The 23,308-nt window shown below is 40.2% G+C and overlaps 1 protein-coding gene across 4 annotated transcripts; it reads left to right on the top strand.

Moving 5' to 3' along the window:
* Positions 1-1,564: 1,564 nt before the first annotated feature.
* Positions 1,565-22,568, top strand: spag9a (sperm associated antigen 9a). 4 transcript variants are annotated; one of them, XM_026325354.1, is made up of 30 exons: positions 1,565-2,038; positions 5,274-5,394; positions 6,979-7,049; positions 7,143-7,231; positions 7,455-7,605; positions 9,135-9,221; positions 10,341-10,476; positions 10,756-10,849; positions 10,936-11,057; positions 12,524-12,581; positions 12,714-12,866; positions 12,970-13,021; positions 13,150-13,280; positions 13,453-13,509; positions 14,398-14,562; positions 14,754-14,883; positions 15,106-15,195; positions 15,275-15,382; positions 15,511-15,694; positions 15,805-16,020; positions 16,203-16,413; positions 16,649-16,765; positions 16,990-17,070; positions 17,174-17,241; positions 17,537-17,685; positions 17,807-17,978; positions 18,106-18,219; positions 19,219-19,395; positions 19,643-19,780; positions 19,934-22,568. In XM_026325354.1, exons 1-30 carry the CDS (start codon positions 1,739-1,741, stop codon positions 20,050-20,052), a joined length of 3,861 nt encoding a protein of 1,286 aa, XP_026181139.1. In that variant the 5' UTR covers positions 1,565-1,738; the 3' UTR covers positions 20,053-22,568. The 4 variants fall into 4 exon arrangements, with proteins under 4 accessions (XP_026181139.1, XP_026181138.1, XP_026181141.1 ...); XM_026325353.1 differs by having other exon boundaries at positions 17,534-17,685; XM_026325356.1 differs by lacking the exon at positions 9,135-9,221.
* Positions 22,569-23,308: the final 740 nt, after the last annotated feature.

Genomic DNA, 23,308 nt, shown 5'->3' with positions numbered 1-23,308 from the left:
CAGCCAAAACTGTGCATTTTAACCCTCCTGTTGTCTTTGGGTCAATTTGACCCATTTTAAAAAATTGGTTATCATTTTAAACCTCATGCTTTATAAGCAGTCAAAATAGAAAGGGGAAATTTCCAAAATGTTAACATATATTTTACACTTACAGTTGGGAACCATCCATCACTGACGTTGTTTCGATTATCCATCCATCCATTATCTATACCCACTTATTACTATTTAGGATCACAGGGATCTGCAGGAGCCTATCCCAGCTCTGTTAGGGTGAAAGGCAGGGGTACGCCCTGGACAGGTCACCAGTCCATCACAGCATTTCTGATATCCAAAACTGAATTGTGACCAGTCAATATGTCGTTGTAGATGTCTGACATGGTCATGCTTCCTAGTCAAAATGGCAGTGTAGACATCTTGCATTAGAATTGTGACTGGTCAAAATGCAATTTTAGATATATGAAATGCAATTACGGATATTCAAGTGAAATCTATTTCATGTTAAAACAGCCTAAAGTAATGTGAAGTTGCATTAGACCTTTTCAGTCGGTAAATGCAATGGACTTGTAAACATAATAAACTAACTGAACTGCACAAATTATCCAACTTATTTTATCAAGCTCTGTTTATTAATAAAACAAATAGACAGAAATGAACAACATAACTTCTTCAAAAATTATATTTTTGTGATTACTGACAATTTTGCAGCAGGGGGTAAAAATGACGTCCCTGACATTTCTAGTGCTAAGGAGGTTTCATTTAAAATAATCTATAAATTTTACTCTGTCTTAAAAATCATTGACATCTCATGGTCTTTTTGCTTGCTGCACCTCATGACCAAAAACGGTCACTAAATGAACTGTGTTTATTTCAGGTTATTCATTTTTTTATTATTTTTATTAGTTCTCAATAAAGAGATGTGAAAAAAAGTGTAGATCCTTATGTAGTAGCACATGTGACGTCATCACGTGGACTGGTCATCAAATCAGCTGTTGTGATGGTGCCTTTACGGACCGGCAGAAATGTTAAAATTACTTGAAAAAAATAACCAATTAAAATAAAAAAGATGCTGAAGATCCCGTGATTGCTATCACTTCTCGGTTAGCCTTTGGAAAAGTATTAATAAATTCTAAATTCAATAAATTACAGACATGAACTCTGTCTGGTGGATCCATTGTATACTGTATTCTATTGTGCTGGCGTACCACCCAAAAACTACAGACTCATTAAATTCATTTCACTAGAAGCGTTTAAAACCTCAACGAATGACCACTATAAAACTAAACATTAACGTGAACAAAGCATTATGTTATATGCCACTGTTATGATATTACATATACGCGAAGCCGGTACTGGGCCCACCCAACCATGTAGCCAAATTTCAACAAAATATATCATGATTAAATAACTATTTTCACACATATATGTATAGCCTAAGGAAATAACTAATAGATTAGTTCTTTAATGTATTTAACCAAAAAAAACAAAACAAAGTGAAGAATAAAGTGAGAAGTACCAGGATTGAAAGTGCATTTGAAAGCAGCATGGGACAAGTAAGGAAAAGCGAAGAAGAAATCCACGTAGCCTGTGATGCATCGTAATAGTCCAGCCGTGTAATGTCCTCAATGTAGACGTTCATTTAGATCAACAAGGCTTTCAGTAAGGCGGTTAACGCTGCTCATAGTGGCGGGGTAGGGCGGGATACACATTGGCCCTGTTTGCTAAAAGGGAGAGGACTAAAATGGAGCTGGAAGACGGAGTTGTGTACCAGGACGACCCGGGGACATCAGCGATGATGTCTGAGCGGGTATCGGGCCTGGCGAACTCCATCTACCGCGAGTTCGAGAGGCTCATCGGTAAATACGACGAAGATGTGGTGAAGGAGCTGATGCCGCTGGTCGTGGCCGTGCTGGAGAACCTGGACTCGGTGTTCGCGGAGAACCAGGAGCACGAAGTGGAGCTGGAGATGCTGAAAGAGGACAACGAGCAGCTCATCACCCAGTACGAGCGGGAGAAAGCGCTGAGAAAACACGCAGAGGAGGTGAGTTGAATGGAGCAAGCGTAAAAAAACAAACAATAAAAAGCAGTGGGATGGGACATCGTCATTTTAGGGGAATGGAGGTTGTCTCTGGTGTTTTCCCCTCCCAGCATCCCTCTGCTTAGGCTACACGTGGCCGAGCAGTTCATTGGGAATGTAAACAAGCCAGAGTCATGGCTAACGTCGTACTGAAATGGCCCTGTCTTTGTATTAGCTATGTTTTCTAGCCGGGTGGTTGGTGACACATGCACGGGAGGTCCTACTCACGGCCCCAACAAAGACCTCCTCCTAGCGCACACCTAGAAGCTTTTAGCTCGTCTGTTGCATTGTAAGGTGAAGGCACGCCTGAGAAACAGCAGGTGAAGTGACTCAGCATTTTGGACCTTAAGTTAAAATAAACACTGGCTGAAAAAGATGGAGGTAGACAGGCAGAAAGAAGAATGACATGTTTGCTTGTGAAAACTACAAAGGCATGGCTCTAAAACCTCCAGCCACAGCTTTACATGGAGTAGTACTAGGTACAGTAGTCTGTTACAATGGGCATGTTGCCTTCACGGGGGGGGGGTCTCCTAATAGTACCACCACCCTGCACCACCAGACCAGAAATCATCATTTCTGCCATTGACAGCAGTGGACAGCACCAGTACCAGTAGTGTGAGAACAACTCTATGGAGCCTGAGCAGTGACAGCTCAGTGAAAAATAACTCCTGGCACTGAAAACAAAGTCAGAACTAAAAAATATACAACTTTGGCATTGAAACATTTGTGCTGTGAAGGAAATAGAAAGTATCAATGCTGAAAATAATTAAAAATTCCTTAGCTTTTGTGATTGACTTGACTTATTTTTTCCACTGACAATTGTCTAATTTTCAGTAGATATCAGTGTTTTTCAATGACATTTTTTTTTTTTTTTTAGATTTCTGTCACCGGTTTGAGGGGGGCTAGCTACAGTACTAGTGCAAATGTTATTGTGGATATCTTTAATTACCATTCTGAGTAGTGAAAATATAGTGTGACTTGGTGAAATGCCATTATCGATATCTGAAATGTAAATAGAGACAGTAGTCGGGTTCCATCACATGATAAAATGGCTCGCCATGGACAACTTTCACCGCCTGGCATGACTGGTGTCAGTCAGCATGAATTCAGCTGCAATTCCCAAACATAAAGTCTGTCACTATCCCGATTTTTTTTTTTTTTTCCCCCCCACTGGGCTGGTATGAAGTTAACGTTAGCTTTTAACCAGCTTAATAATGTTATATTGTTTTTGGCAGAGGTCTGCTGGGCCAAGTACACAGCAGCATCCACAGGAGCAGCAGAATTGACAAATACAAATTGAACTATCACAAGCCAAAATATTTGGGATCTACTGCTTTAATCTGTAATGTGTTGCATTTTATAATTTTGTCATATGTTTGTGATGTACAGTATATTTGAAAGTAAGTACAGCTTTTAAATAAAATATAGCATCAGAAAAAGTAGCTGAGTAGAAGATTAAAGTGACAATATACAAAAATACACATTTCTGTATGCACAGACCATATGAGGTCATAGCTAAAATCCGTCTGGAACATTTTAGAATATCAGCCTTTTCACTCCCTTTTCACTTAGAGAGATGTTGAACTGACTGACTGAATACACACATACACAAAACTATAGCTTTCAATCAATGTCTCACTTAATTTTAGTAGCGCATGCTACTATCTTAAAGTTTGGGAACTTGAGGCTGAGGCTGAGAATATTGTGTTTTTCCTGGATAATGCCTAACGTGTGTGTGTGGTTTGTAAAGTATGTCTGCATCTGCTGCCTGCTGGCTCTGAACCTCTGCATGCTGGATTATCTGATGTGAGTCAGACATCTGTCCCAGCCTGCTTGTTTGACTCAGGGCGCTGGAATAGCAGAGACACTTTAAGTATTCAGTGGACACGTAGACCCATCCACACACATGGAAGCAGCATGCCACCCAGACACACAAGCCTCACACACAAGCATCCTGCACACAGTAATAAATAAATGCACATGTAATGATTAAACCAGTGTTTGCGGCATCATCCTGGGAAAGACTCTGTCCACAAACCAGCAAAGGAGTGAGCAGGGGCACGCGGAGGCTGCTGGAGAAGGTATTACTTCCAGGTCATGTGGTCCTTTGTCAGATAGGAGCAGGAAGGGAGCGTCCCTAGCTTGCATTTTCCCTTACCTTTTTTTATTGTCAAATTCTGGAGTCTCACACTAAACCCCAGAATAGTAACAGGTGTACTGAAGGGTGGCACATTTCTCTCTTGGAGGCTGCCACTTTTTCCATGGGATGCCCATTCATTCTTTATTGATTATTGATTCAAATCCAGCTGTGTTTTATTTACTGTCATAAAAGCCTAACAAAACTATCAAATATTCAGCTTTGAGAAGATGACAACACTAAATTTGGGGCATTTATGCATAAAATATGAACTGTGCAAGCCTGAGCCATGTAGTAGCCGTATCTGCAGCAAACATCATGCTACTGACTTAAAAGAATATCAATGTGAACTTGACTTGCTTGGCTTGACAGGATGTGGATGCTCAGACAAACACACAAACGCACACACTCCCACTGAAAGGTCAGTATAAAAGGAAACTGGGAGGCACCAGAATTTCCAGAAGAACCAATGAGTTCAAGATCCTGTCCCTGTAATCCTGGTTCATACACATTTAACAGCCACTGTCACGGTACATTAAAGGTTATGTTGTCAAAGCGGCAAAAGTAGATTGTTCTGATACATAACAGTACTACATTATCAGTTAATCAGTGTAATATCTTCATGTCTTGTTTTGTTTGACTGACAGTCCATCCTCTCATTTGAGAATCTCTGGCATTTTTCCGTAGTTTGAAACAACTGAAACAACAGTTTGTCAAAATAGTATAGTTTTTTGTTGTTTGATTAATCATTTCACGGCTAAGTAAAATAGAAATACACTGTTATACTAACACTGCTGATGTGTTACATGCAAGTGTAGTAAAAGAAAGAGTTGGTGGTGCGTAAATAGTTTCATCACCTATGTAACAGCACCAGCACAGCCACATGTTTAGATACAGCATCGTGAGACATTAACTCAAGTTCTAATTTCATCATATTTAAAAATGAAGGGAAATAACTGCAGCATCAAATCGTTAATGGAAAACAATAGCTTCTAGAGTCTGCCAATGTGTTTGACCAAGGTGTGTGTGTGTGTGTGTGTGTGTGTGTGTGTGCGTGTGTAGAAGTTCATTGAGTTTGAGGACACCCATGAGCAGGAGAAGAAGGACCTGCAAAACCATATGGACAGAATGGAGTCCCATTCTAGGCAACTGGAGCTCAAGATCAAGAACTACGCAGACCAGAGTAAGCACACCTTGTCATTCTGTTCGTAGTCATTGCTGTCATCATGTTAACTATGTCCCAGTTTTGTTATTTTAATTTCTCTGTCTTTTCATTGTCGATTCCCTTCTGCTTTTGCTATTTTTTGCTCTCTTCATGTCATCTTCCTCACTACTTTGATGTCTCTCACATGGCTTTTTGTGTACACACACACACACATGCACATCCACAGACTGACACCCTCTTTGCAGGGTTAACAGTAATGGGATTATAGGATTTCTGTTATTCCCACCCTCCTAATGCGGCACTGCATTACTGCCTATCTTATTGGCGGATTAAGGGATGGAGGCAAAGTAGTTGGCTCAGGCATTCTGTCTTCATGGATTTACACAATGGTGCAATGTCAAAGGAACATACTTGGTTAAAGTGAGTCATTCATTAACACAAAGCTGTGGGCAGAAGAAAACAGATTTCTCATAGCTAACCTTTGGCAAATAAGACAAATTATTAGCAGCTCATTGTTTGCCTGTTCTGAAAAATCAAACTGTCATTTTGTGACTTGGATACTCATTGTCATTTTCACTATTTACAAAATATAAGCCCTTGATATCACATGCATCAGACAGCTAGTCATAGCTGAGTTTATTGCCAGCAGATCACCGTTGCCTTCTGCCACTCCCAGTGAATGGTAAATCATTCATTCATTATGTTGCAGCATCTGAGCGGAAGCATTTCCTGTCCAATTCACAGCTGCTGTAGTAATTAGTGTAGTTTTATTTGTGAGTTTCATTTCAGTTTATTCTGTACTTCTATTAAAGACTTTTAGAAAACTAGTTTCGATTCATTAACACTGAGATCCAAGTTGCGTGATGATGTTGTTTTTATGTACTATAGTAATACAAGGTTGTACTGCGTTGGTCAAGCAAAAAGCATCCAACAATCTGACTCACATCTCATTTGTTAAGTTTCCCAGCAGACACTATATTAAATGGACCTTAGTGGGTAATTACACAGCTTCCACACAAATTAGGGAAATTACAGTTTTCATTTTCATGCTGCTGTTTTGCATACTCTGCAAAAACTTAGTATCATAGCTGTAATGTTCAGTTTGTCCACAGTGATTTCTCACCCTTGCACACCACTAATACAAACAGAGAGCAGAAACCTTGAGACTTCAACTGTCTCCCCTGTTTATAGCCTTTATTCCTTCACTTCATTACTGTCTGAATTTAATGACTCATGATAGCTGAATGAAATCCCATGGTAGTGTCAAAATACACACACACACAGGCAAGACATCATCACACAACACACAGATGCTTTAGCTGCTGTAATTCTTAGTATCTAAGCTCCATATAAGCACACAGTGAAGTTAATTCCAATGATTAATTAAAGGGCTCTAAAAGATTTACTAATATATATAATCTATATTTCTACAGCCTTCCCTGTTATTGGTAAGGGCTTTGTGGTCCAGAGCCTTGAAGTATTTTAAAGATTTCATTCCTAATCCTTTTTTGAAATACATACTTTTGTATTTTCAGTTTGGAAAATCAGTAGTACACAAAGCAGGATTCCTTGTGAGATTACCTTACAAGTCCTGTGTTTCAGTTGCCAGGTTAGAAGAACGAGAGCTGGAGCTGAAGAAGGAATACAACTCCCTCCATCAGCGACACACAGAGGTAAGGGGCTGAAGAAGGAAAGCCTGTGGAGTTGTAATCATTAACAACATTCATGGCAAGTTCCCTCTGTGTTTTTTGTTTCCACTTTCACAGATGATCCATAATTATATGGAGCATGTGGAGAGGATCAAAATGCAACAGATTAGTGAGACTTCAGAGTTGAGCACGGTTGGCAGAGTCAGGTAAAATCACACTGACACGTTTGTGTTAAAAAGCAGAAGTGAAATCCTCCAGGAAGAATTAATATGTTGCCCTATTTTCAGTTTATATTTGCTTAAATCAAGGTATGATTTGATTTGATTTGAAATAAGACCTAAGCTTAGGGCTCTACTTACAATGGTTGTGGGTTGAGCCATTGAGAAAACATAATAGAAAATCTTTTTCTTTTTCCTCTGATTTCCCCAGGAGAGAGCGGCCTCTGTCTTTGGGAATATTCCCGTCGTCTGGTGGGGCGTCTCTGGTAATCCCAGACCCCCAGGCCAGAGCGGAGACACCAGGCACAGAAGGCTGGAGGTTCACTGAGCCAACACAGCTACGGTCCAGCACCAGCCTCAAGGTGGGTGTGTCTGGATCACATGTCCTTCTGAACTAACTTTACAGTTAGTAGGGGGGAATAACTTACTCCAGTTTGGTTTTTGATTTTTTTTTCTCCCATGTTAAGGTCAGACTACCTGATAACTCATGTTTGGAGTTTATAGGATGGTGAAAGACTATCATGTGAGAATGTTTATGTTTTGAGTCCTTTCTCCAAGACTGTTAGTTCATCCGAACTGAGAAGGAGTTTCAGTAATATATAAACATATAAAGGATTAAATGATGGAGAATAATACGATTGCTGTAATGGCTCAGTGTTTGCACTCCTCCCAACAGTGATAGAAGATAGAGGAGTTTTGGACTTGGATCTATTTAAAAATAGAGAGGCTTTGATAAGGCTAGGGGCCGCTTAAGCATATTTTAGTAGGCATCTGACAAGGCCATCTCTGTTTTCAGACATCCTCCTCTTCACCCACTGATGAATATGCAAACTTCCCCTGGTGCAGCAGTAAGAGGAGATCATTAAATGTACCGTGTAAAACATGTTCTTTTTGACAATGGAAACATTGTGTCACCTACAATTAAGCAGTTTTGTGTTAGATCACTTTTCAAAACACTTGGTGTGCAGGTAGTGTTTGTATCTGGCAGTCAGAACCTGCAAAGTGACAATATAATTTCATCCCACGGCTGCATTTTTGTTAAAACTGGGACATCAGCTCTGTGGTGCAGTGCATGATGGGAGTGATGCTGCTGTATGGCCCACAGCCAATCACTGAGGGAGAAAAAGGCTAGCTGGAATGCAATTGGTTGTTATGTAATCAGTGCCACAGGACACATATTGTTGAGCCGCAGCCTTTTGAGTGGCTTTGATGTGCAGACAAGACAGAGAGATGTCATATTTATTTATAGGAGTGTGTGGTGCTGGTGAGTGAAAAGGACTGACGGGTTAATGATATGCATGTGCTGCATGCCAGCCATGATCTAAACGCCATCCACAATATGAGTCATGTAAACAAAATCATTCCATTACCTTTAAAGAGAAATAAATAAATCATTTTTTGTTTCATTCAAGGGGTCTTCAAATAATCAGTGCCAATCAAAGATATGAAACTAGTACAATACATTTTATTTATTATATTATTTTGTATCAAATTAATTATTTTTCTCTCAATCACCTAACTGATTGATCAAGTGTTTCTCCTCTGCAATTAGTAGCTTTAGTCACATTTTCAAAAATAAATAATTGATATAAATAATTTCCTTATAGGTGCATTATATACAGAAAACAATGAAAAAAGATCAATTAAATGTGAGTGTATTGCTCTCTTATTTCTACCCTGGTCTTGACAGACCCCACTGTGAGCTAGCCACACGCAGGCAGGCAGGCAGGCAGGCAGGCAGGCAGGCTTGCATGTATCTACAGACTTTGCCATACACACATTAATACTTTTCTATTCACTTCAGACATGCACCCTTTGGGGTGTATGCATTGCTGCTGAACTGCTTCTGCACATGTGAGCTTCATTCTTACTCTCCCTTCCCCTCAAGCAGTTGGACTTTGTCGACCCCCCAAAGGAAAGGGAGGGTAAGAGTGCACAGGACTCTACTTGGGGGAATTCACTGGCAGACGACTGCAAGGTAGTTGGATGAATGGCAGCTGGCGGAAGTGGTAGCAGTAGCGGCAGCACGCCTGCATTGGCTGTGGACAGTGCAGTGTTTGTGTTTGCGTGTATGTGGGTGCCAGTAGTCTCCTTCACTATGCTGTTTCATCTTTTCAAAAGCATCACCTCGCACTTTGTGCATTTATAGGCTCTGCCCTGTACTATATTGTGCTACATGCAACCATGACCTGTCTGAAGGGTGCAGTGGGTTCTCTCAGAGGTGCACACAACAATCAGCTGGGTCAGAGATGGAACTGGTTAAATATTAATCTGTCAGACAATAAGACATGCATGGTTGCATCTGGCCTCTAATTATTTTTTCCATTTCAGCTAAAATGCATGAATATTATGTTGCCCATGCCTTTTTGTAGTTTTGCTTTCATTCATGGAGTTCTTCAACATCACTTATCACCCATTGTACAATAGCATAATATACATTTAAACAATATTCTGTCTCTTAATGTTGTAGTTATGTAGCATTAGACTTAATGTTCACTAGATGTATAATTTCATTTTTTTCTCAACAGCTGTAGTTTTGGAGCTTCTGTAGATTTGTTTTGTGTTATGTTGTGTACTAGAGGTAAAATGGCAACTTCAACCATGGCTGTTATTTATGTTCAGCTGATGCTGTGTGGAGCCCCACGCAATCTGCCGCTCTGTGTGGACGCTGTGTCTGTGTTTGTGCTAGCTCTGTGTCACTCTTATTATGAACCTATCCTTAATCCATCCACAACTTTCTTTGTTGTTGTTTACTGTTTTCTATTTGTAGTATTTTCTTTTCTTGCTGTTTTCTTGAGTTCTAATTTCACAAAGGCCACTTCTGTCTTTCTGTTTAAGACATGTCTTTTTTGGTCAAATTAGAGTCTTTTTTTTTTTTTTTTTTTTTTTTTTTTTTACAGAAACACAAAAGTTCCTTTCAGGGGTAGGGGTAAGAGCTAAAGAAATGGGTCTCGTGTCTTCTCTTAAATTGCATGTGTATCATAAGTTGTAAATATATGTTAATACGTTCTGTTGATGTGCTTCATTTTGTCTGTGGTTTATATCAACTTTGACTTTGAGAGATGTGTTGCCATAAATGTGTCCCTGGTGTTTACAGGACGAGTTGTCAGATTTTACTGGCTCTAAATCAGCAACACCAATGTCAACCACAGCCTCAGACATGGAAAGGGAAGATGGGAACAGTAAAAGCACGGAGGTTCAGGCTGCACCAGGGACCAGATCCATATCAGTCGGTATGTTCAAACATTAGCAAACTGCACTAGTAACAGAATCACATTTATTGTTTATGTATTTGTCTGGATGATCGGCATCAGAAGAAACTCAACATGTTGGTTTTTACATGCATATTCTCTTTTTTAGTACTTCACATTCTTGTTTAAAAGATATATTTCTTGACTAATTAGAATCTCAAAAGTCCCTTTCAGTTCGAGGTTAAGAGCTTAGAGAAATGATACATCTTCTCTTATAATGCATGTGTAGTATAAGTATGGTATGTTGAATATCTTATGCAGGTTTGCCTGAAAATGAGGACAGCTCAGATGTGCAAGACATTATTGAGTCAACCCTTGAGCTGGACATGGATCTCATTGGCTACAAGTCCACCAGGTAGTACAAAAATGCAGGTGTTGGGCTGGTTTCATCACAGATTGACAGGGTTTACAAAACATCACTTCTTGTTGTCATTCTTCCAGTACTCCTACCAAAGGCATTGAAAACATGGCATTTGACCGCAATACAGACTCTCTGTTTGAGGAGCTGTCATCTGCAGGCACTGGCCTGATAGGGGATGTGGATGAAGGGGCTGACCTCCTGGGTGAGTATAAACTTGGTCTTCATTGGAAAGACGTGGCAGTGAAATAGAATGCACTGCATCTGCTCTGTGTTTCAAGTGTCTGTTTGAAATATCGTGATTAAATTATGAATTGGCTCAGTGATTATTGATGTGAAAATCTCTGCTGACATGTCTTTCCTGATGTACATGATGCACCGTTAATACATCATTGGTTTCCAGTGTTTTGCATGTTGAGTAAAGAAGGAGCATAACATTTTTACTCATACCCTATCTATGGAAAATACTTATTTATAATTGGCTACTAGGGTTCTGCCTGAACCGTGTGGGACTTTTCACAGTTTGATTTTGATTAGATTGTAAAATCAGACTATGTTGGCCAGTACCGACAACATAATGCATAACAACCCTAAATATTTCGAATCTCTGTGATTACTGCTTTTTTTTTTTATGTTTGTTTGTTTGTTTTTTTGAGCTTTTCAGAATGTTGCTTCTACTGAAGCTCTACTGTGTTAGGCAAGCTACCCGTAGTACTAGTTTCAAACTCACTGTAACTCCAACTCCTGCTGTGCTCTGCACTGTTACACCACTTGCTTTGGTCCAGCTATTATGTGCAGTGTTAGCCATATACTCATGTTAACATCACCTCTTTCTCTCTTGTGTCTCATCCTTTGGCTTTTGTCCATAATCCCAGTGGAGTATTCTGGTGTGTATGACCTTAGACCTTTCCTTAGCCTTTTCCTTAGTTCCTTTGGTGTATCCTCATTAGTCATTTTCTGCCATACCTGTCATCATTGTAACTCACAGCTTTTCTTCATTGTGTTTGAACAGTTGTAATACAGTAGGTACACTAATGCAGTTTATATTTTTTCAGCTGGCTACTTTGACAAAGTTTGATGCATGAATGATGGAGTTTAATGCTTCTTTTTGGGGCGAATTGTCCTTTTTACAGCTTTAACATACTGTTTGACCTTATATTTTCACCTTCCTTCCTGCTGCAATTGTTGAATGAGCCTTTCAGACTCTGCAGCATCTCTTCCTTTTTGCTTGTGGAGTCAGCAGCTACATGCTTAGCTGTAGCTCCTCCATCATTTTGGTCATTCCACTGTCTCAAACTATATTCGCATTTTTCTCTCTCTCTCTCTCTCTCTCTGTCTCTCCCTCTCCCTAATTCTTTCCGCCTGACTTGGATTGCATGGTTTTCTCAGACCTTAGTTTGATTGGTAAGACCTCACCCACCCATCCTACTGTCGTCATGTGATGTGCTGTGTGCTTATGTGCTGTGCTAGTATTTTCTATTGTAGAACCTACAATAACGAATGACTCACTAGGAGATATTTTATATCCTACTAGTACTTTGTTGTATCTTAGTAAAAATAATCTACAATGGTACATCTTAATGTGTAGTGCTATGTAGTTAATGCTATAGTTTGTCGTCAAGTTGTTTGCTTTAAAATAAAAATTCTAACATCATCATCGATTTTGTTCAGGTATGGGTCGGGAAGTTGAAAATCTCATTCAGGAGAATTCACAGCTCCTTGAGACAAAGCAAGTACATTTTTTTTAAGTTTGAGTTTGGGATCCAGCATTTTGTGTATCTGTTACCTCTTCAGAGGAAAAATTTGTTTTAAAAAAAATGTAATGATTATACTCAAAGGTCCTTCTTCCCTGTCTGTCCAGGAACGCCCTGAATGTGGTGAACAAAGACTTGATACTGAAGCTGGATGAGTTGACCTGTGAGAAGGAAATGTTGCAGGGAGAGCTGGAGGCTGTGCTTCAAACCAAGGCAAAGCTGGAGGACAGGAACAGAGAGCTGGAGGAGGAACTCAAAAAGTAAGTCAGCAATTGTAGCGGGTAGCACTTATCAATTTATTACTGCAGTGCTTGTGGATAATGCAATTAACAACAGACTGCATAAATAAATGGTATTTTCCAGAGTGCGATTGGAGATGGAAGATGCAAAACAGAAAACTGAAGAAGAAGAAGATGTGAGCCTTTTGCGGTCATGCACCAAATTCTACAACTGAACTTTTCCCATTTTTTATGCATATATTTTCATTGCTAATACATGTATTTATGTGTAGTTCTGTGTGTGTTTAATTGTGTGCTGCCACAGAATGATGTATCCACAGCCCAGAGGAAACGTTTCACCAGAGTAGAGATGGCCAGAGTGCTGATGGAGAGAAACCAGTACAAAGAGAGACTGATGGAGCTACAGGAAGCTGTGCGGTGGAGTGAGATGATCAGGTACAGAACAAAGGGCTGCAAATGTTTGCCTGTACATAACCAAATAATACAATAATGACACTTCATCCTAAAATGCAGCAAATAACAGTGACTCTTCTGCAACTTCAACTTGTACTTGTGTGTCTTCAGACTGACAACACATTATTTTATATCATCCTGTTGTCTTCTCTAGGGCCTCAAGGGAAAATCCAACACTTACTGAAAAAAAGAAATCCAGCATCTGGCAGTTGTGAGTTTTCTCCCATTTGTGTTATAAAAACAATCACATCTACCTTTGGCCAGGACTTTAGTTTTAACAGCCTTCCACCTTAACTCCTGTTACGTTTTCTCTGAAAATGTTGAAATATGTTTTTTCTCATCTTTTCCGGGATGTGCTATTGAATTGGCAGCATTAGGTAAAGATGGTTTTAGAAAATCTTCTCCCAGCCAAACCTCTCTTGCCCTCCACTGATACAGAACTGATCCTGCATTACAAATGGATCCAACTTTGATGTGTCTTTATCCATAATCTTTGCTTTCCATAAAGTCCATCAGTTATTATCAAACTATTGTACTCAGACGTGACTGTCCTTGTGCCCCTGGTCTTTCCTGTCTCCTGTCTGCTGTATGCCTACTCCTACTCTATCCACTCATAGGAAGCTTAGGACCAATAGAGTTCCCCCAGCGACTTTGTAACAGTTTTGGCCTGTATAATTCACTGGTGACACATCAGCAATCACCCTCCTGGTATTTGATTGAAATACATTTAATGTTTAGTATACCTAGAAATTTTACTTAAGGTTTCTAAAAAGAAATTTCTGCTCTATAGTTTATATGGGTATATTATAAATTCCACAATACATCATGATCAAACATAATTCTGAAACAATGAATTCAGATATTTTATTTACCTTTTATTTTTTTTAATTAAAATGTTTGTCTCTTGGTGCTTAAGTCATAAATTGGAAGTGATAGGAAGTGCTCAGCTGTACCACAATTCCCAGCATGCTTTGCGTCACTGTACTGTAAGTGTTGGTGGTAGTTCTTTGGTTGGTTGGTGACACCCCTTCCTGCCTTTTCCCCGCACCCCTGTCGGCTTTGTTTCCCTCTTGGCTTGCTGTAACTTCACCACCTGCAGCTTCAGCAGACTGTTTAGCTCCTCCTCCAGCCCCCCTGCTAGAAAGAAGGTGGAGTTCCAGTCCAATCTGAAATACAACGCCCCAGGCAGCCTAGTAAAGAGGAGTAGCACCTTCTCCCAGTTCCCTACAGAGAAGTCTAAGACCTTCGACTTTCTCAAAGAAGAGTGAGTAATGGAGTCAAGTGACTGAGTTTAGCATATTTATCAAGGTGAACATGTTTCTGGAAATTCTGAAAAAGCCACAGAATGTGAAACTTGTTTAATAATATTTTCAGGAATATTTTTACCTAAGGACCTGTGATGTGTATGTGAGCTCATCACATTTGATCTATCACTTTTCTTTGCACTTCATGTAGAACGGACCAGTGCAGTTCGCCATCACGTAAAGAGCAAAAGAGGGCTCAGTATCGACAGGTCAAGGCCCACATGCAGAAGGAGGACGGACGAGTCACTGCACATGGCTGGAGCTTGCCCAGCAAATACAAGGTAGGAAATGACAGCCTGAATAGGAATTCACTTTAGCTTGAAAATAACTGAAGATTATCACCTTCATTAAACTGCAATAGTTTTTAGTAGATTTTTTTTTTTTTTTTTTTAATCTGAATTAAACAGTCATCTAACTAGTAAATACTTTTCAGCACACTTAGCTTACTTACATTATTTTGATCTAATGTGTGGCTTTTGTATGTGCTGTTTGTTCCCTGCCAGGTGGCAAATGGTGGACAGGTGGAGAACAAAATAAACTTACCTGTACCTGTTTATTTGAGACCTCTGGATCAGAAAGATGCTTCTATGAAGGTACATACACACAACATATTGTGTGTCTTATTTTGATGAAACCTGGATATTTATAAAGTCTTGGTACTCTGTTTCCCAGTTGTGGTGTGCTGCAGGGGTCAACCTGTCTGGGGGGAGGACATCAGAGCTTACAAAGCAGACAAAAGGCTCTCAGAGTAGCCTGGACCAGTTGGGACAAGAGAATAAGGTAAGGAGTTTAGGAGTAAACTGTGGTCATCCTGAGGGGGTTTTGTGTTAAGATGATGTTTGAACAGGAGCTACACTGTGTAGACCCACAGTTCTTCCACCTTTGATTCTGAGTGTTGTGTTTCTAAGGATCAGGAGAAAGGGGAGCAGGAGAAGGAGTTGATGCATGACGAGATGTCCAGCAGGGTGTGGGTGTGCACCAGCACCAACTCCTCCACCAAGGTTATGGTGCTGGATGCCAGTCAGCCGTCTGACTTGCTTGATAGTTTCTATGCCTGTAACACCCATGTTGTCTGTATTGCCAGTGTGCCAGGTAGGTTTCTGGGGATTGGTTCTCTTTATCATCCATAACTGCATCATTTCTTTTTGGATTCCATCAGTGCATGATCTTGTCTGTGAGGTTATTGGTGTCGTGTTTTTCAGGTGTGTTGGAGACTGATTATCCAGCAGGTGAGGAGGTAGCTCAGGAACCAGAGGCTAGCCAAGGAGATGGGGTGTCACTGGCTGGGAGTGTGGCCAGCATCGGCTCAGCAGGCAGCGATGGTGTCATGTCAGCAGAGGGGACCACTGCCATCCCCCAGACAGCCAACACAGGTGTCACTGACCAGCCGACGGAGCACAGCGCCATCTCTGACTCTGGTAGCTATTTGCTGAAAATGATTTTATAGAGTATGTCCGTTTTTCAGCTGTACTGTCTCCATGTTGTCAGGCTCAGTGAATCCAGGTTCACCCCTTGCAGGGTCAGTCCACCCGTTTGCTTGTTTTTGAATCCCCACTCAGACCTTCTCCTTGATGAGCCTTTTATTCCACAATGCCTACAGTTGAGCTGTCCAGAGAAACCACTCCAGCTGAAGACGGGATTCCTCCAGCAGAAGAGGCAACAGAAGCAACGGAGGCCAATGCTGGTGTGGGGGAAGAAGGAGAGGAGGACCAGGGCGCAGATCAAAACCAGCCAGGAATCTACACAGAGCACGTGTTTACTGATCCACTGGGAGTGGGTCCCACTGACTCCTCTCCTGCAGATGGACACATGTAAGGAGTCATTATTAACAGTTAACAGTGTTTTAAAATTATTTAATTTAAAATTCCTGTACAGAGTTATTCTTTTTAAAGGCATTTTGAAGTAAAAATATCATCCTATTAAGTCTTAGCCTGGTAACACTTATGAAATTATGTTGAGTCTGCCCTTGTCACAAGTGTTTTATAAGCAGTTTTTTTTTTCCGGAAACATTTATTTGAATAAACTGGTCTGCCTTCTGCCATCCAGGGGCTCTGGGCAGGATGGAGTGACGTCCGTGCCAGAGCACTCAGACCCGTCTGAGGGAGAAGTCCTGAGGATGAGCAGCGCCCTCCCCACCATGTGGCTGGGAGCTCAGAATGGATGGTGAGTGGGACAGTGAACACTAGAGGGAGCAATTATTGCAATAAAAAAGGAGTGGAACTACCTCAATGAATAAAATGATCAAGCCATATACCAGACTATGAACTGAAGCCTGTTTTAACCCAGTAATGTTTTTATTGTTGTCACTGTGAGCAAATTCACCTCTAACTTAGACTCTTAGAGTAAACAGTTACTCTGAACATCCTTTCTGCCTCTTCATTTTCCAGTCTGTATGTCCACTCATCTGTAGCTCGATGGAGGAAGTGTTTGCATGCCATCAAGCTGAAAGACTCCATCCTCAGTATTGTGTGAGTACAAAGTCAGTTATACAGTTATTCAAGGTTTCACACACACACCAAACATACTTTTTTACTTGCTGTACTAAGTGTGAAACCATCTCACTTGTTACAGGCACGTGAAAGGGAGAGTCCTGATAGCACTGGCAGATGGGACATTAGCAATTTTCCAAAGAGGCCTTGGTAAGTGTGTGGACTGGCTCTCTCTGTGGGAAAACACAAGAGTAGAAGTACAGAAATGTAAACATTTGTTTTGTTTCTCTTGTTTTTGCTATAAAACGACCCTGTCACAATTTTACTACATTTGATGAGAGATTGACACCTGATAACGAAAAAAATCTGAGCTGAAAAGAAAAAGGTTCTAGATTCTATGTTTAATATTCTTAGTGCTTGCATATTTTCTGTTGTACCTGTTTTTATCAAAACTTCTGATGTCCTTTTCGTTACCTTGGTTCTAAATTTTGTTTCTTCCAAGCAGATGGCCAGTGGGATCTAACCAACTACCACCTGCTGGATCTGGGCCGTCCCCACCACTCCATCCGCTGTATGACTGTTGTCCATGACAAGGTGTGGTGCGGCTACAGGAACAAGATCTACGTCATCCAGCCCAAGGCCATGAGGATAGAGGTATAGCCATCATTTTCAGTAAACCTTGTGTGATACATGAGTTTTCTTTTCTATTCAAACACATGTATCACTTCCACAATATTCTTCCATCACATCATCACAATCTGTCCTGCCTGAGCAGAAGTCATTCGACGCGCATCCTCGTAAGGAGAGCCAGGTGCGGCAGCTGGCCTGGGTTGGAGATGGTATCTGGGTGTCCATCCGACTCGATTCAACCCTCCGCTTGTTTCATGCCCACACTTACCAGCACCTCCAGGATGTGGACATCGAACCCTATGTCAGCAAGATGCTGGGTATACATTCTGTTATTTGCCTGCTGACAACTCACTTCACTGACTGCAGTCAGTACTGAATTATCATTTTGTTCCATCCAGACATAGATTGACACACAGTGCTCTGTCTGCTCTGTATATGTTGCAGGTACAGGTAAACTGGGCTTCTCGTTTGTCAGAATCACAGCTCTCATGGTGTCCTGCAGCCGTCTGTGGGTGGGGACAGGAAACGGCGTCATCATCTCCATCCCGTTGTCTGAAGGTATCACACCAATGTATCACATCAACAGCACACTCATACATTTACATCAATAAATATAAATTTGCATACAGCTGTGTCTGGTAACAAAAAAGGTTGGTCTAGATTTACTCATACCCCCTTATGTTGCTCCTTCAACTCTTCCCCTCTTGCTCTTTCATATTAAACCCCTGTTTTGGACTTCACCCTGAGCGCAGGCAGTCTGAGCAGCCTGAGAGTGATTCAGCATCATACTGAGCACACCTTCTAAAATCCTAGCTGCCATATATCGTCTCTCTCTTGTCACTGCGTAGTTACATCCCAGATGTCTCCTAAGGCACACTTAGACACTGCAACAATTATTACCTTCCTGGCACCGTGTGTTGAATGAAAGATGGACTGGGTTGCCATGGATACAGGTCTCATAGTCGCTGTCTTTCTTTTTTCTCTTTAACCTCCAGTTTCTCTCCTACAGGCCAAAATCGGTGGGCACCGATTAGGTCTGGCTTCACAAAGTGTCTCACTTTGATGCTTTAAAAAACAATGAGAACAGCATAACGTGAAACATAGACTGCCCTGCTGTGTCTGTCAGAGTGTTGTGGGAATATCTATATCTATATATTCTTGTACTTCTGTCTTTATGAGGCCTATTTTGAGCATAGTTTTAAAAAAGTAAGGACATTTTGACCAGTCCTCACTTTTCAGACCTCAGAGTTCAGTTTTACCGTTACGTCTAGGTTAGGTGAAGTGTCGGGAATAAGCATTTAGTTGTGACTTTGCAGGTTAGGGTAAGGGGCTAGGAAATGCAATGTGTCAATAAGTGTTCTTGCTCAAATATGAGCGTGTGTGTGTGTGTGTGTGTGTGTGTGTGCGCGCGCCTTTTGTGCAGCCCCCTTCACTCACAGCTATTCGCTGCTTCAATGCACCCCTGCAAAACATACAAATAAAATGAGACATTTTTATACCCAAAGGTGACATGCACCTTTTGGCATCAGTAGTTTTGATTTCTTTCTTACTCTGCAGCCAACAAGACAATAGGAACAGTGCCAAATAGGCCCGGCAGTGCCGTACGGGTCTACAGTGATGACAGTCCAGACTGTGCCCTGCCAGGGAGCTTCGTGCCATACTGCTCTATGGCCCACGCCCAGCTGTGCTTTCATGGACATCGTGATGCTGTCAAATTTTTTGTCACAGTGCCAGGTAATTGACAGACTGCAACAGATGACTGACAGATATGTTGTAAAGCTATAATCAATTAATGACTGAACTATTGGTTGCATCTTTGTTATTCGTTGCTTTTCTTTCTGGCATTTCATCAACTACATGATTAGTTGAAATGATGAGCAGACTAATTAATAATGAAAACAGCATTTATGCATCCATTTATTGAATGTCAGTGATTTGAATAATATATGACATTTTCTTTTTTTGGGGGGGGGGTTCACAGGTCAGGCGATGCCACCTCCAGGTAGCGCAGATTCAGGCTCTGATGACCCTGCATCGGAGTCCTCTGACACAGCAGCCTCCGAGTCTAAAACATGCCTGGTCATGAGTGGCGGTGAAGGTTACATTGACTTCAGAATGGGTGAGTATATCATGTTTCCACTTAAGAAGAAATAAGTTCTAATTGAAATTTACAACTGAAAATTTATGTAGCTGATAACTACCCTGTAGTCTGTTATAAACCACCCCCTGGCCTGGTACACTGTTTTGCCTTACTGACCATCTTCCTCCTTAGGTGATGAAGGTGGTGAATTGGATGGTTTATCAGAACTGATGCCCAGCCAGCAGTCTGCACCAACCAAGGCTGAGCGGAGCCACCTCATAGTCTGGCAGGTCACAACTTCTCATGATTGAATAACATCACAGACTGTTGTGCCAATGCCAACCCCTGCATGCCCTCCTATGTTTTTAATTTGATATTACCAATTGTTCTTAAGGTCTGACTAGCTGACTACTTTGTAAAAGTATTATTTTTAGTCCATGTTTTGTACAGTTTATTCTTTCTGAATTTGAATTAGGTAAGGTGATTATGACTAAGGCTACTCATAAAGTATTTTCAACAATCCCCATGCCAAAAATGGATTGCCTCTACTCACAGTTAGTGTCTGACTGTCAACAATCTGGATTACTTTATTTGTCTGTTCATGGACTTTGCTTGTTGTTCAAAAACAATACTAAGAACATCAGCAGCAATGTAACTAAGAACCATGTCTCGTTGATGTGTTTTTACTTGTTTTTGAACAACAGCAGACGTCCATGGTACAGATGAATAAGCTCATCCAGGCTGGAGACTGACAGACATTAACCGTGACTAGAAGTTAGTTTCTGTTTTGGGACTTTTGAAAATACTAATAGATGACCTGCCTTATCCTTTGAATAATACCTCTAAGGTATTTCCCTTTGCTGGGTTGAATGTTGGAAAAGCAAGTGCACAAAGGAAAATGGCCAAGTTAGCACATCAAATGGTGTAGGTGAAGTGTGATCAGGTCTAATGTTCGTCTCCCAAATGTTAAAAATGGTGTAAATGTGATGGGTAAACGGGTGAAGCACTTGAAGGATTTTTGCAGTTTTTAAAAAAAGGAACAGGAATTTTTGATTTGAACTATAGTATATTTTGTATTATACTTGTAAGACTTTTACATTTGCAAACCATGTCTGTGAGCAGCAGGTGTGTGTATTCATTGACGTCTTTGCCTATGTTCAGTGTTTTGTTTTGTTTTTTTGTTTGTTTAGTTTTTTTTATCTTCATTATTAGTGTTGGGTGTCTAAAGTATGATACAAGTCAATTATATTAGAAATGTCAGACGGTTTTTAGTTTGAATGCATTTTCAGGGGCTGATTACACTAATGTTAGAAAAGCAGCTTGCATGTACAAGTGGTACACCAAACCATATACTCTGTTGCAGTTTTTATTGAGCAAACGTTCAAGGTTCAAATGTTATTTCAGAGGTTGCATTAATATAGAATGACACCGAATCCTATTCCCCACAGGATTGTTTTGTGATATGAATAATGTTTGGGTACTTAAAGGTTTCCAGTGAATTGAAGACCCAGCTTACTGTACTGTAGGTTACCATTAGCCAGCATGGGGGAAATCCTGTATCCACATCGAAGTGTGTGTCTGTGTGTGTGTGTGTGTGTCTGCTCAGCCGTGTTACAGCTAAACCCTCATCTGTTGTGTGAGGAAAATCTGCCTGTGCCACTGTTTTGGCACTTCCTCTTTGCTTCAGCTCATGCGCACTTTAAAATTTTGGATGTTAGTCGCTTGAGGTTTGGAAGAACACCCATGGTAATGTATGCCACACAACTGTGTGCTAATTCTGTGGAAGGAACAAAATATTTGTAGCGTGGTGTCACTTCAGTAACCAAAGGACAAAAAAAGCACTGTTAAACTCACAATTTCATTTTTTCCATTTATAACAGTCTGAGTCTTACAATTTGAAGAAAAACATGTATACTGTACATTTTCAGGGGAAATAAGGTTGAATAAGGGAATCTAACTAAAATAACATTTTTGTGTGGCACCTTCTAATGAACATGCAGTCTCTCTCCGGATTGATTCATCATTTCTAGTTTCATTCTTATAAATGCATTGGAGACCTGAAAGGTAATTGTTGTCATATGTTGTTGCTTTGGGCATTGTGTGTGTTTTGTATTCTCGTCAGACACTTTAAAGAGTATTCGGATGATGACTGTAACAAGATTGCAGAATACCAATATTAAGATGTTTAAATTTGCTTTTTATATCTGAAAAGTCGGGCCAAAACTGGTCTTCATTCCATTTCAAAATAGTAACTTTCTATTGTGTTTTTGCCATTCCAGTATTTATTTCCTTTGTTATGGAGCCTGACTTGGTTCAGAATGTAACTTTCTACATAAGCAAAATATAAGAGACTATACAGAATAGTCCAATGAGTTTACATGATTAACAATGGTTAAATTAAAAAAATGTAATCATGTTGGGATTTTTTGTCAAACTATAAGATAAAAGTGTGCAAACAATAACCTGGTTTGGTACACATTCATGTACTAAGCTATGCATGTTTTTTTAAGAGAACACTTCTATGTTATCAGCTAAATGTTTATTGCCACCGTTTTGGGTGGGGTGGATGTCTATGTATGTGTGTGTGTTTGTGTGTACACTACATGATGTGTACATGTGTGTAGGAGTTTGAACGCAGGACACATTTGTCAATGTGTGTTTGATTTTTGCAAATGTGCAGCGTATGTGTGCTCAATGTATGTCCATCTGTAACTCCTATGAGACTGCTCACATGTCCCCCCTGTACTGGGCTTCTCTGGACACCACAAAGGTGCTTCCTCATAAGTGTTTGCTAAAACAGTATCTTAGCCTTATTTTTAACGATCTATTAAACTCAGTTTCATGGAGAATTTGACGTTATCATGTGTCTTATTGTTATTTCCCACTGAAAGCCATGGCACAGGACCTTTAGTCCTGAAAAAAGACAATTTCATGTGCGATATTCGACAGATCCACCTTCTCCATGAGAAGCAGCACCTGTAACTTCAGGTTTTTACCCCGTTGGAGGTGCGACGGCTGATTCAGGGGCCATTTAAGGGATCATCACTCAATAATTGACAAAGAAGAAAAAAAAAATTCACAAAAAAGTATCTTATGCCATACATGTATGTATGTATGTATGTATGGTATAAGAAAAATACTATGAAAAGGTCAGTGGTCTGCAGTCACTGAAATTATTAATGAGGCATAAGTTGTTTTGAAATTAATTTAAAATTAAATGATTAATTACTTAAATAATTAGGAGATTTAAATTTTATTTAATCGCTTCCAGGTCATGTAGAATTTTGACTCGAAAATTCTTAAGATTTGTAGGACTATTAAAAGACTATGGGGGAAAAATAGTCTTAATAATCTTACAACTAAATTATGTCTTCATTAATTTTATATGATTTTCTTTATTTAATAATTGAGATTTTTGTAAGAGATCCAGGTCGTGACATGATGACTCAAAATTACAATTTATTGGGTGAATCTTGGTAAACAACACACAATTTAAATATATTACTTCATAAACTTTATATGAATTTTATTATTTAATATTGAGGATTTTTTGCTCAATAACAGGTC

The sequence above is a fragment of the Mastacembelus armatus genome, chromosome 8 (genome assembly GCF_900324485.2).
Source record: "Mastacembelus armatus chromosome 8, fMasArm1.2, whole genome shotgun sequence".
NCBI classification, from domain to species: Eukaryota; Metazoa; Chordata; class Actinopteri; order Synbranchiformes; family Mastacembelidae; genus Mastacembelus; species Mastacembelus armatus.
This window is presented reverse-complemented; position numbering and strand designations above follow the sequence as displayed.